We start from the raw sequence: 14,436 nt of genomic DNA on the forward strand, positions 1-14,436 counted from the left end.
ACCGTCGTCGCATTCCAGGGCTTAGTGGTGGCCAAGGTTTAAAAAAAATAAATAAAAACAAGCCAGAGCATTTTTTTCCCCCCTATATCAGTATGATGATGATGGGTGCAGCCAGACCATTCTGCAGGAGACAGTAAAGATAGGCCTGGCTATGAAAGATTTCTCTGATGACTCAATCAATGACAAAGTGACTACACTATGATGTTGATTCCAGATGACCCTCGCCAAGCATAAAAGATTAAAAAGTGTTGCCATTTAAAATCATTCATCAAAATGCTTCCCTTCCTTTCATTATGTGACTCCCCCCTCTCTCTCTCCTCTGCTGGATTGATAGGTGAAAGTGATGATGGGCTTGTTAGGAGGCGTTGAGGAAAAACTACTTTGCCACTCAATTTGATACGTTAAGCTTCCATACTGAGGTAATGATGCGAGTGTGTGCCCGTGTTTATCTGAAGATATGAAGAGTTTGTAGTGATAGCACAGCTGCCGATTCCCTCGCTGCATGAGTCTTACAATCTAAAATAACAGACATTCAGTCATTACAGGGCACGTCTCGGTGAGTGAAATAAGCAAGGAGTAACTTATAGACATAGGCTTACACTAGTTTTTGCCAAAAAAAAAAAAAAAAAGAATGCATAGCTGCTGACCTTTGGGTAAAAATAGCAATGTCCATTGTGGTTACTGTCACTCCAATGACATCAAGCAACTTTAAAAAAGAGTAAAAACAGCCGTTGAATAAAAAGAGTGTGAGAGAGACCAGGTCTGACATGAAATGGCATTTAGCATTTATCCTGACTACGGCTTTATGCTATACTGCTTCAGTTCATCATGTTATATTACCTATTTGCTGTGTGTGTGTGTATTTAATAACTTATTTCTGGGGCATAAATAATCCGATTATCTCAATGCAATCGAGCGGTGGAGGACGAGCACTTTTCTAACTTTTTCTTTCACTTTCAGGTGGATTTTTCGGCCTTGATAATCCCCGGAGCCTAAAGGTTAAAGATGGCGGCCCCTTAGCGCCCCCCCACCGTTCAGCTGCATCCATGACGCTGCTTTGTGGTCCAACATCTCCCGGGCGTGACCGCGTTCGACGGAGCGAATGAGAAGCGGGAGGAGAGCCAGAGAGACCGCGGTGATGATTTGACTTTCCCTGGAGAAATGAAAGCTTTCAAAAAAAGCTATGTTAACATAATTCAATAATTCATAACCAGTCTGATTAACTCTAGGTGTCGCTTTACCGAACAAGGACCAACTCTGGCCACAAGAGCGCTATGGGTCAAACAAGGCAAGGCGGAAACCTGCCTCGCTCCCCTTCTCTCTCCCGCTTTTCTCGTCTGTACAACTCTCATGACAAGTGTTTTCAATAAGGCAGTCTCTCTACCATGCAGAACACACACACACACACACACACACACACACACACACACACACACACACACACACACACACACACACACACACACACACACACACACACACACACACACACACACACACACACACACACACACACACACACACACACACACACACACTTTAGCCCTGTGCAGAGTGTTAACAGGCTTTCTGCCAGTGAAGCAGAAAGACTAAGAGTTTAATAAGACAGAATCATCAGATATCTGTGACAGGCAACATATACACACAGCTCAACTGTATGCCTTTCAATCTAACAACCTAGTACATATACGTTTAATACATATGCACATGCTTACACAAAGTCTCCACTGTGTAAGTGGAGACTTTGTGTAAGCATGTGCATATGTATTAAACGCGTATATACTTGTGTGTTTGGGAGTGCGTCATTGTGCAGCTGCGCGCGCGAGTTTGTGTGGCCTGCGAACCGTCACAGCGACACAGGTCTGTCTGGGAGGATAAGAGTGAGACGTCTTATCAGCCATAAGCCAGACAGACACACACACACACACACACACAGTGGTATTATATGCCACCTCATATCATCAGCTATACAGCAAGGTCTGTCACACAGTGGGGGGGAGGGGGGGAAGGGTGTGGAGGCGAACAAGGAGGGGAAAGTTGAGGGATAAATAAAGAAAATGGAAAATGGAATGAGAAGAGCAATGACAAGAGAAAAATATATACAAATGAGAGATTACAGCATTTCTCTCTGGAGATAAGGAGTGATACAAAAAAAGACAAGTTATGTATGATCAGACAAGAGGTATATTAGCCATTTGCAGTATGACAGAAGGTCCAGGAACCAAAAGGTCTTACTATCTCACTTTTAGTTGTCCTGAAGCAACACATGTTTCAGTGCAGTCACACAGAAGGCAATGGGTGAGTCAATGGCTGACTAAGAGACTAGCCGGGTTCATGACATATAAGATGGATGGCAGAAATGGGAAAAGATCCCTCAAGACGGTTAAAAATGATGAGGCGTGGACGATTCGATGCAGTGACGGAACCATAATCCGTTTCACTTCAGCTCAGAGTGACTCTTGACTGCGTGTTGCTGTCATTTACAGTCGCAATTTCTTTTCTCCCGTCCTCTCTATTGGTATTTGGTGGAGGCAGAGCTTTGCACAAACACCAATGTTATAGGCTCTGTTTCAACAATGCTGGGCGGTAGAAACGTGCACGCAGGCCGACATTCAACCTTGGTGCTGTTGCATTTGACTTCAACCAAGTTAGGAGTAGGAGAGCTACGACTAAGGAAAGGTCTGCTAGCCGCTAGGCTATTTGATGCAGTGTAAGATGCCACCGGCAGGGTGATGTACAGATACTGGTATTGAAAAAGATGCAGCTTTTTATTTTATAGACGACTGTAGTCTGAGTTCAGATTTATCTGACTGTCTGTATTAATTGATGAAAAAGTAGCTATGCGTAGTAGAATAGAAAATTGAGGATGCGATACATTGAGGTGCATTTGAATTGTTTACCGGCAAATCATCCTCGAATTGAATCGTGTTGTTGATAGTGACAAACTAACATATGAGTGAATAGGGAACTGTATGTAACCAAGTGACAATGAAGAGTATACGACGGACTGACTGAAGAGTGGTTATGTGAGGGACTGACTGAGTAAATACCTGAAGGGCCTATTTAGTAGGTTAATTGACTGCCTGATTGAGAAAATGACTGCCTCAAAGGCTAACCAAGCAAAGGAGAGAAAGTCATTTCAGAAAGAGCAAGTGCCTATACGTCTGATGAATGGCATTGAGAACTTAATGTTCACAACAAGGAAACACGCTGCTCTTCTCTCAGATTTAAGAGGGCCGGCCCACAAATTAGCCTCAGAAATGTCAGCAAAATGGCAAAGAGTTAGCGGGAAGGGACAAGAGAAAGGGACGAAGAAACCAAAGAGAACAATGAAAGGTCCTGATGTACGAGGAAAATTAGAGAACAAGGTCAAAGAAAAAGAGAGAAATCATTTCATGACACCACATGATTATAGAAATGTCAAAAAAGGGGGTTGCATTAAGAAGGGAATTTGAAGGAAAAAAATGCCGGGGAATGGAAAGGGGTGGACAAGGGGATCGAAAGTGGCAGATGAAAAACCTTTTGCCACTCAGAAAATTTGTTCCAGAAGTGTGGGAAAGGGGAGTAAAAAAAAGGAGGCGGAGAGGGAGGAATAACAGCGGAGGAAAATGACTTGGGAACACAGGCCATCATTCATTGTGAAAGCAGGGTGACACTTCTGCATCAATAATTCAGATGACTACGGCTAATGAGCGAGATCCAAACAAATCACCCCTGAATTTCATGGGAGAACATTGAAACATTTCCCTGCACTAAATATGGCAACATTATATAGCTGCAGTCTGGGCTGTAATGGCAACACACAGGGGAAGGGGAGTTGGATACAGTATCCGTCTCTCCTGAACCTTTGAATTTACACATTTATTTTCATCAGGAAAACAGGACAGCATGGAGCATTCGCACGCATGCATGCATAAAAGAGGAAAACCGAAGGAAAAGACACCAAAGCCGTTGACAGCGGTATAGTGGCTGGAGTGCAGGAGACACATAGAATTGTAAAGACAAACCCAGATAGCACTATTGGGCAGGACTAAGTCTTCATCAAACCCAGTATGGTGTCTGGCATTGGACGGATGACGGTAGCTAACACACACACACATGCAGGCACACACACAATAAACAACTTCCTTCTTCCCAACTCCACAGCATGGGACAATATTTAAACTGCAATACCCAGACAGCATGATAACAGGCCCGTATTCATACAGCCTGGTTGGTTAATGGTGACAATAGGTGTGCAAAAGCTCATACAGTACCTGTCTGTACCGTAAAATCCATGGGCAAAGACTACGTAAACTGTGAGCTCAGGTTTATTCTCCAATGAACAGGTCAGACAGGAAAAAAACCAAGACTCAATACTGCTTACACGGGTTTAAGCTTCATAAGCCCCAGTCTAACCTCAGCAAGTGACTCAGGTTATGCCCTGAAGGGCCTACCCGGTAGTTTATTGCGCCTCCGTGTGCAGAGGTAGGCTCTTATTATTCCGATCCACTTATTAGACTGCTCCCTGGGTGTGGTAGCAAGCCCACTACTTTGAAATCTCTATCTCTCTGTAGACATATAACTCTCTAGATATATAATTCTCTTTGCCTCAGACCTGCTGCCCTGGACCTTTTTTTCCCCCTATCTTTCCCTCCCCTGACTCCATGGGCCTAGGTATAGGAAGTGCTTACATGGGTTCTTTCTTTGTGCTGTAGTCAGCCTTAAGACAGAAACACAACACAAGCTAGATATAATATCTAGCAGGGCTGGGGTGATGAACGAGGGAGTATTATTGAAGGGATATAAATATCCTTTCTCTCTCAATGACTATTTTTTCCACTCCCTAAAGGGGCACGTAGCAGGATTTTAAAGGGCAGGGGTACATCACTGCATTTTTTTCTTTATCCAGGTCTGTCACAATCTTGATCAACTTCTCCTTTCCTCAGACTTTTTTTTTTTTTTTCATTATCTCTTTATCTATGCACCCCACTGTGCAAGTAACCTGATTAGGAAAAGAAGGGAAATGAAAATGTACTTCTTAAACAATAAACCTTCTAAGGCATGAATAACAGAGGCCAAAAAGTGCCACTATCAGCGCTCTGGGGTCCGGTTCCGACAGTAAAACAATTCTCCATCGGCATGATACACAGCGTTGTTGCAAGGAGTTGTGCTGTACTGTGCAAATCTGAAATTTCACCGCAAACTTATGGAGCAAGACAGCTGACCCACTCTGCCCAAATGTGACCGTGCACTTCCTTAGCTGAACCTAACATTCAGTCAAACGATATGCCAAAGATGTGATTGCATGCAGACAAGAGGAGATCTTACACAGAGATTCTGTCGACAGAAAACGCCACAGGGCTATTATTTTGAAAGTGCCGAGTTAAAAATAAATATATCTTTTTTTTTCATGTCTGTGATATATTGTACAGATATAGAAATAGAGACTGTAGTACTGTGAATGTACTGTTAAAAGATCATTCTCATTCTATTTTTACTGAGAACCGCACATGTCATTTGGAAAAATGAGGCGACACCTCTAATCTGATGATAACCCTCAATTTGCCAGAACTTGCTAAAACTGTTGCAAAACTCTCACAAGAGAATCGTAAATTGTGGGGTAACGTCTAAGACCTGCTAAAAACACTAAGATTAATCTTGCTGGTTGCGATTCATCCCTGAATAAAACTCAAACAGTCCAATGTGTGTTAAACACTGGACTGTTACCAATCCAAAACATGCCCTGGTCTGCGATGTAGCTGTATCGATCGTAACAAACGATCAGTCCATTAAGGATGATTCAGGACAGCCTTAAAGGACTGAAACTTTTAACCTTCAGCCAAGCCCGACATTTTACAACTGAAGCTTGGAGTGGCCAGGGCGAGCCGAAGGGCAGTGAGGGACGCACAAGTTGGTGAGGTGAATGCAGAAAATTGCTGCTTCACCATTTTGTCCATTTCCAGCTAAATAAGATCTCCCTCCGCCTCCTCCACCTCCTCTGCCATGGCCCCAGGCAGGCAACCGGGAAAGAACATTTCTCACATTATAACCCCTCAATATCTCTCCTGTGGCTCAATGAAAGTATGTGTGTGTGTGTGTGTGTGTGTGTGTGTGTGTGTGTGTGTGTAATGTATAGAACGTGTGACTAGCTCCTGTCTGCTACTTGGTATAGAGTCTCACAGAAGGGACCAAAGTTAAATTGTTGGTGGGCCAAATATGAAAATCAATGGTTTAAAGCTATAGTGGTGATGTCGATGGCAGAGGAGCAAACGAATAACAGCTGGATACATTTCGGCGAGGTAAGTGATGGAGAAAAGCTCTCCCTGTCACTTACAGAGGTGTCCTTGAGCCGGTCAGTGTCTAACAGCAGACTGCGGCTATAATGGGCAGCTCCCTGGTGGAATCTTGTGAATGTGAATCAAGGCATTGCTGACAATAAGCACCGGTGTCCGCAGACTGTCCCCTCGGTAAAGACAATGTTAAAAATAGGGGATTATGCAAGTTATTTAAGTTTTAAACTTAATCGCAACTGCTGAATATGTTATAATTTGGTTTTGTTCATCCACAGACGACTATTTTTCCCCCTCAAAGCTGTGATGGACAGATATATTTAGACAAAAACAGAACGGTGGTCAACTGAGTGAGAGGCCGCGTGCTTCTTCAGTGTTGAAATATGAACAGATTTTGCAACAAGTAACTACTTAAAAGTACCGTCTCCGGTTTGTAAAGTAATCAAGATTCAAGTTTATATTTTTGCATTTAACCATTATGGCCATTACCTCCATCAACCTTACTCAGCTTGTTGTGAATAACATAAAACATAACTATATATTAAGTGACTCAAAGCCGGCACGTTTGCAATGATGGACTCAAGTGCTCATGTGAATTGATGTGAATCGTCCCTTCTTAAAGAGAATAAACATGTAGAAATGAATCGTGCTTTACATTATCGCTGCAAGATGCCTCTAAAGCTGAATGTGAACTTTACAAGAAGTGAGAAATGTGCGCTCATTTTCTTTCTTTACATCTTCACTCCAACGGTTGTGACACATTCATTATGCATTTCACCAGCCATCAACATTAGTGACAGAAATAAAAAAAAAAAGAGGTGTTTACAGTGAACTGGAGGGCAAATATGTCAGTCTCAATTATTCATTCAATCTCTCTCTTATTCAAAAGCTTTTTCCAGTGGTTAATCTGTCCATTTATTCATCAGTTTATTATTCCACTCAGTCAGCTCTTTCATCATCCCTTTGTGGACATGTTCAATTCTTTATACATTCATTCAGATATTTGTCCACTTGTCATGTATTTGTGCAAGCGTTCCATCATTTATTAGTTCCGCACTTTGCCCGCTCAATCAATTTCCTGTTCATATGCTAAGTCAGCTGCAATAGGTGCAGATGAGGTGTTGCAACAGCACTGCGACCTGGTTAACAGACTTTAGTCCATAACAAAATATTAAAACAAACTAAGTCTAACCACTAGCCTAAATAGGATTTGAGCACCAAATTCCAATCAGTTGAAGCAGAATATATTTACCACCAGGGTTGAAATTTGTCTCCGGCTCACCAAACACAAGAAACAACAACATAACAAGCAGAATCAATGTTCACAGGATAACAGCATGGCAGGCTACAAAGATGAACACATGTAGCAGGCCTATTACCTCGAGATGATCTAACTGTAAGCTAACTTTGGGAGCAAGAGTGACAGAACAGAAGAGCAGACCAGCGTGATGCGCACCTTTTTCCTTAAATTCTTTCTGGACAGCTAGCAAGTTCATCTTAACTACTCCTGAACCATACCACTGACACACATTATATTTTTTTAATTCAGGCTATATTTTCACATCTCTACATGATAGCCAGCTAGACAGCTTGTTCCAAGTCACTCGTGTGAGGTTATTCACCATTATCACAATAATGGAAATACTCCACGATCAACTTATTGAGTGTTTGTTACGACGCTCATGTTAGATGCCAGCAAAGGCCCGAAACGTTGGTCACACAGATACAACCTGTGACTTAACATGTAGGGGTTTAGTGCTGGACAACTGAGCTGCAGGTCAGCTGGACTGTGATAATGATAAAGTCTCACAGTCTACTGAGACGGTTGAAAACTCAGGCAAAACTAATAAGAAGTATTAAAAATGCATCAATAAGAAATTGCTGTATTTTTCATTAAGCCAACATATCTACAGCTAACAAAAAGCAGTAAGGACCAACACATAACTAGATCAAATAAAATGCTGTTTCATGTCATCCCATAAACATACATTATAAAATATTACCTGAAGGATATAGTGGCTTTGGTTTACATCGTTTTAAAATGATCACAATACTCATCTGAGTAACAATCCCAAATAATTCATTCATTGCACTTCCGCTGTCAGGGTCACAGATTCCATTCTCTTCTAGGCTTCCCATACAACAAATATTAAAACATGTCATGTCAGCTAATATCACCAATATAGTACATATGTGTGTGTCATTACTATTATCAGAGAGGAAATTACTAATTTAACCAATACAAGGTAATTTTAATCGATTCAGGTGAACAGGCACAGTACGTTAGCAGACAAGCCTAACTCTAAAGTCAATGAAAACACACGTAGGTCTCGTTACAGCCTGGTTCCTGCAGCGACCTAATTCAACTGGCGTACAGCTATCTTCGTCTAATTTCCATATTAAGCTTCCGTGAAGTAAAACGCAGCACTTCCTGCAAATACAAATTTCAAAATAAAACCCTCGTTGGCGACAACCCAGCAGTGCTTTAAAGTGACGTTTGTGATGCTAAAATAGTATAAAAGTGTCAATATAAACACGGAGGATGTTTTATGTGACGTTAGTGCTCCCCCGACCGATTATACTTTTTACAAAATACCGTAGACTAAACATTAGCTAGCTATATTAGCTTGCTAACGTTATGCCAAACCATGCATTGGTTTGTCATATTATGCAAAAAGCAAAAAAAAAAAAAAGAAGCTTAATAACAGTCCACCACAAAACGTAAAAAAAGACAGCTTGTAAGCAGTGCTTCTTTCATTTGACGTTACATCATTGTAAACAGGCGTTTACTGTGCCCTAGTTATTACAACGTCTCTCTGTCTAAAACGTCCTGTCTATTGGGACTGATGCTCGCTAGCTTAACACACAACAGTGCATTCCACTTGCACACTCATTACATTAAACAGCACAACAATGGTCGCTGAAATTTTCATTTAAGCGTTTGGAGCGTTACCTCCTTCTTCTTTTGTCCTCCCCCGGGTGGCAGACATAGCAGCAAGAGGAAGAGAACAGACAGGACCGGCAGGTTAACAAGGGATGTAGCCCAAACAGACGCCATGACGGAAGGATGCTCTGACTGAGAGACACGTCTCCGCCAAGTCATTGGATGCTGAGTCTACCAATCAACGGGAAGAGAAGAGCGGAAGCTACTGGGTTTTGTAGTTTTTTTATGCACACAGACATTTAATAGCGCACTACACTTTATATTCACATCTGGAGGTCATTCTTTTCATTTCAACTTTGGAGGAAGTATCTCTTAGAAATGATTAAAGCCATTATAATTATACCCAGGCCCTTACGAATGAGCTATTTCATTTTAATACACTGCATACACTAATACTATACTTTTAAAACACTTGGCATCCTGACCTCAACAGTGTAGACTACTGAGAAAGGGGCATAGCTTTAATTTAGATTTCTGCAGGACAGAAATAATGAACAAACAAACAAAAAAGAAAAGGCTATGGACAGCTATGGAAAGCCCTTTGTCACAGATGATTAGTAAAACTGTTTTAATGTATTAATAGGTCGATATGAATAACTAACAGGATATAATCAGGCACCACATCCACAGTTGCATGGAAATTGAAATTTCTTGTTTATCAGCTGCATCAAAAATGCAGAAATACTTAGGTTGACTGATCTTGTTTATTTAGCAGTCATTTGTAGCTTTCCAAAGCACATCAGCTATCAAAGAAATACTTATATCAATGTTCATCCAAAGTCACCGTATAAAATGCTCACGCTGCCATTTTTCAGTTTACTTCATTTTGTTATGAATCCATTGGGAATGTGTTTCACTCGCAGAACACTTGCAGAACTGCAGAACGTGTCTCTCACTTTCTCTCTCTCATATATTCTGAGACAGCGGTGAGATCGAGTTAATTGAGGGGGACAAATGATTTATGTGAAATCATTTGGGGGTGACATGTCTCTCTGTCTCCCCGTGAAATTACACCTCAGCACTCTTTGTGACTAATGCAATGCAGTTTATTAACCCTCCAATAAACATTACTATCACCTTTGTAAAACTTTTCAATATAAAAAATGACCATGAGATGGAAGAAGTGAATACAAATGTTTGAGAGGAGAAAGTCTCGTCTCAAACTCTGACTCTCTCTCTCTCTCCCTTACACACACACACACACACACACAGACACACAGACATTGCTGAAATGAAATGCATGTTGGAATATTAAAGCCAATGCACCGTGAAACAATAAGTACGTGTTGCAGTCTTGCTCAACCACAATTCATTCGCTCTAGCAACTCCATCATGGAAACATCCGCAGATTTGTTGAGCTTGATTGCAGAATTTGTCAACTGATTCCCGTGGAATTGCCTTGTATGGTGATTATGGAACTGAAGTTGCTCAACTTTTTAACATAAAGATCACATAAGTTGATAAGCTGTGCCACGATTTGCATCTGGTGAACATTTTGTTTTAGGGACGGCTGTTCAGGTTGTTTTCTGAATTAACTGATTCATTATTTGGTTTGTGCGAAAATAATTAAAACTGCAACACTATTTTTCAAAACCCAATTTATAATTTGTTGCAGATTCATTTTCTGTAAATCAACAAATCACATAATAGATTCATCGTTTCAAAACATCTCTGAGAATTCTGAGATATCAATAGTAGAGAAGCTCACACTGTTTTTATTCTCCTAAATAAAGATGTAGCCCAAAATAGACATTTTGTATTGTATCCTTCATCAGACCACAAATTGATGAAATACATGCGGCTCATAAGATGTATGAAGATGTAGCGCTGCATTTAAGAAAGTGGGGAGACCTGTAATCATGACAGTATTACCAACACACTATTTGTCCGTGCTTCATGAATTTACTGGGGAAACCAGGGCCTCCCTCAATGTCCCCTCATCCTTCGCAAATAGCAAGCTGAGACATTGCTAACTTCCGCGTCTCGTATACGTTATCTCACCTTCGCCGGCTAATGCCAAACAGTAACTTGCAAGTCAAACTGTCAAACTTTGTGTTGCATGGCAACGCGAAAGAATGTGACCCTCCCACCGGCTTTTTTGCTCTCTCTGCAGCGAGCAAAGCAAACAGCTGCACTTTGCATTTAAGCAGAAGAATAAAGCTCCTATCTGCTCACAGCCTAGGAGAGTGTCATAAGAGAGAGGCAGCAGGGGGACGGAGAGAGAGACAGAGAAGCCTGTTAAAGTCAGTTGCTGCCTCTGCACAGCTGCATCATGGTTCTTGAGTGGTGGGGCAGGTAAAATGATGCTTCATCATTAAGGAATGAGGAGAGATACATAAAAACGGAGAGCAGTTATGAAACGTGAAAAGCACATGTGCCTGTATGAAAACTATCAAATAGGAAATGCTGTTTTTACGTGTGATAAATGAATGTGCATTTCGGAAAGGAAAATTACATTTAGTGCTGATAGCTATCTTTGTTTTTGATCAACAGTTGTGGAAATGAAGTCCTTAGAGGGATTCTTTACATTTGCTTTCATGGGCAAGCAGCAGATATATAAAGCCGAGTCAAGATAAAATAAGATAATCCTTATTAGTCCGGCAGTGGGGAAATTTACAGGAGATGAATGTAATGACAGTACGGAAAAGAGAGAAAAAGCTGTTTTAACATACAGGTGAAAGGCAGGGGAAGGATTTGAGGCATAGAGAGAGAGAGAGAGAGAGAGAGAGAGAGAGGAGGGGGGAGATGGGTCATGTCATCTGGCACAAGACTGGGTGCCCGTATCTGATGTCAGCCGCTCCCTTATAAAAAATAACGAGTCCTCTGAAAAATGATTAATTGCCCGACAGCACAAAGTTTATAGAAAAGAAAGAGAGGGGGTGGTGGGGAGGCAGAGGTGGCGGGGGTCCCTGAGTTACAGAGGAAAAGAAAAGAGCAAAAGAGCACAAGTGAGAGAGAGGTTGGGAGAGTGCCACATCAAAGGAGAAGCCGAGAGAGCGAGGGATATGTCGGGGTAGAGAGGGATTGGAGGCAAAGCAGCAGCAGAGAGACGGTGAGAGAGATGAAGAGGGGAAGTGAGAGAGCGAAGAAAGAAAAGCAGCAAAGAAGAGAGTCAGACAAACAGAGAGGGAGGAGCAGAGAGAACGAGTGAGGCATTCATTCATATGATGTTCGTTATCTCTGACCGACTCCCTCAACAATTGTTCCTCTGTGTTCTTTAGTGTGCTATTCAATAGGCCTATCTGTGTGTGTGTGTGTGTGTGTGTTTGTGTGTGTATAAATTACACAAATGCACAAATGTGGGAAAGCATGTGTGACCACTCTCACATATAAGGCAAGTCAATTCAATTGAACACAAGCTTACTGCACTTCACACTAATGTAAAGTGGAGAGGACTTGAAAAGTTGAGAGGCGATTGAAATGCTCCCAATCTGGTATCTTTCGCCGTTAACATGGAGGCTTTGAAGTCGCAGCAGAAATCTTCACGCAGGTTGCGCACACGAAAACATAATGTTGACACGAAAGAAAATACTGTAAATGTGGCTCCAAAGTCTGTAAATCATACACACATCCATTCGTTTTGGGACGTCCCATTGTCCGCTCACGTCGCATTAAGCCTACACATCTGAGAAACATGTATTAATTATATTCTTTTAATTTCATACACTGTTTGTGGAAATAAAAAGATAACTGGTGATGCAGCTAAACTCACAGCGTTTGCGGATTCACCGAATATTGATCAATTATAAAATGGATAATAATTCTTGTGGTTTACATCCTCAGTGGAGTGATAATCGTATCCCTTCTTTTTACAGCATGGCAGGGTGTTTTCCGCTTGGCCGGCAGAGAATTATTCAGCGAATCCAACCCGTCTTGCCTGCCGTCATCATATCTAATACTATAAGTTAGGAGGACAGCAGTAAAGTGTGTTTGATTGAATTGATGGCAGAGGTCTGCATATTTGTACACAGCAGTTGTAAGTGTATATCTCATATTCTGTCTTAAACTGTTTGTTTGTTTGTTTTTACACAATATTCAGATTTTCTTGGACATGTTATCACTAAATGCAGGCACCTTGAAGAGAACAATCTGCCATAAACGGAGATAACAGATTGTGCTTCAGAACTTGTCGCTAACAGAGAATGACATAAATGGACATTAACAGTACCTCTCTCCTCCTCTTCTCTTTTTGTCACCACACCTCCTCTTTTCCCTCCCTCTCCTTTCCTCCTTTTGCCATTGCACCTGATCTCCTCCCTTCCTCCTCTCCTCCCCTTTCCGCTGCTCTCTTCTCCTCCTTTTGTCACCATACCTCCTCTCATCCTCATTCATGCTTCTCTTTTCCTTCTCTTCTCCCCTATGTTTTTCTCTCCTTTATATTTCACCTCTCCTTTCCTTTCCTCGTTCAGCACACCCCCTCTCCTAGTCTCGCCTCGCATCCCCAGTGCTCTGCTCCTCTCCCCATTCAGAAGGTGTGTTACAGATAATAAAAAGCCCTGACGGTCGGCAGGCGGCGACACCTTGTGATGCAGGAGAAGGGTGAAGGCAATTTGCACCAAATAGAGTAAGAAAGAAAGAAAGAAAGAAAGAAGAAAGGATGAGCGAAAGGATGAATCAAGGAAAGTTTCTGTCTGCTTCAAATAAATATTGTCTTTCTATCAATTTTCAGTGCTTCTACGTTCTGCTGGCACACACACACACACACACACACACACACACACACACACACACACACACACACACACACACACACACACACAGAGAGAGAGAGAGGCAGCAGCCCCAGACTTTCTGCAACAGCCTCTGCATTTAAATCTCTTTTTTGTGTTCAGTGGCAAAGCAGCATTTTCGATTCATCTACTTGATTAGAACGAGCCTTTACCTCTCCTCTCCCTCCCTCTCCCGCTCTCTCTGTCACGCGCACACACGCGCGCGCACACACACACACACACACACCGGTGCGTCAGTCATTGGAATAATATACAGCATAAACCTTCCTTCCTTCTCTCCTCTCCTCTTAACTCTCGCAGCTCTCCTCTTCTCTGCTCTTCGGCATTTCTCCCAGCAACTCTCTCTCGCTCTTTCTCTCTCTCTCCCTGTCTCTCTCTCTCTCTCTTTCCCCTTTCTTTCGGTGAGAGCTGATATCTCTGGCGGTTTGCCGCATGGAAGTCGCCCAGGCAAGGCAGAATATCAGCTGTCTGATCCGGACTCCTTCTCTCT

The 14,436-nt window shown here is 42.0% G+C and overlaps 1 protein-coding gene and 1 long non-coding RNA gene across 4 annotated transcripts in view; one reads left to right on the top strand and one right to left on the bottom strand.

Annotated features, from left to right (window-relative positions):
- Positions 1 to 13,537, bottom strand: part of LOC142948359 (dolichyl-diphosphooligosaccharide--protein glycosyltransferase subunit TUSC3) — a 61,100-nt gene extending 47,563 nt beyond the window's left edge. Inside the window, exons 1-2 of one of the 2 annotated variants that reach the window (XM_076090345.1) lie at positions 13,385 to 13,537; positions 9,226 to 9,387 (exon numbers count right to left, since the gene is read on the bottom strand). Coding sequence is in view for 1 of the 2 variants with exons in the window: in XM_076090344.1 (XP_075946459.1) it covers positions 9,226 to 9,375 (150 nt within the window). In the remaining variant the exon portion in view is untranslated. The remainder of the gene's footprint in view (positions 1 to 9,225; positions 9,388 to 13,384) is intronic. The other variant, XM_076090344.1, reaches the window with a different exon arrangement.
- LOC142948360 (uncharacterized) lies at positions 194 to 13,874 on the top strand. Of its 2 annotated transcripts, XR_012953500.1 has the most exons (3): positions 321 to 12,363; positions 13,032 to 13,192; positions 13,626 to 13,874. It is a non-coding gene; the product is annotated as an uncharacterized LOC142948360 (long non-coding RNA). The 2 variants fall into 2 exon arrangements; XR_012953501.1 differs by lacking the exon at positions 13,032 to 13,192 and having other exon boundaries at positions 194 to 12,363.
- Positions 13,875 to 14,436: the final 562 nt, after the last annotated feature.

Source organism: Anarhichas minor, unplaced genomic scaffold (assembly GCF_050575085.1).
Source record: "Anarhichas minor isolate MPS153535 unplaced genomic scaffold, ASM5057508v1 ptg000012l, whole genome shotgun sequence".
Taxonomy (NCBI): Eukaryota; Metazoa; Chordata; class Actinopteri; order Perciformes; family Anarhichadidae; genus Anarhichas; species Anarhichas minor.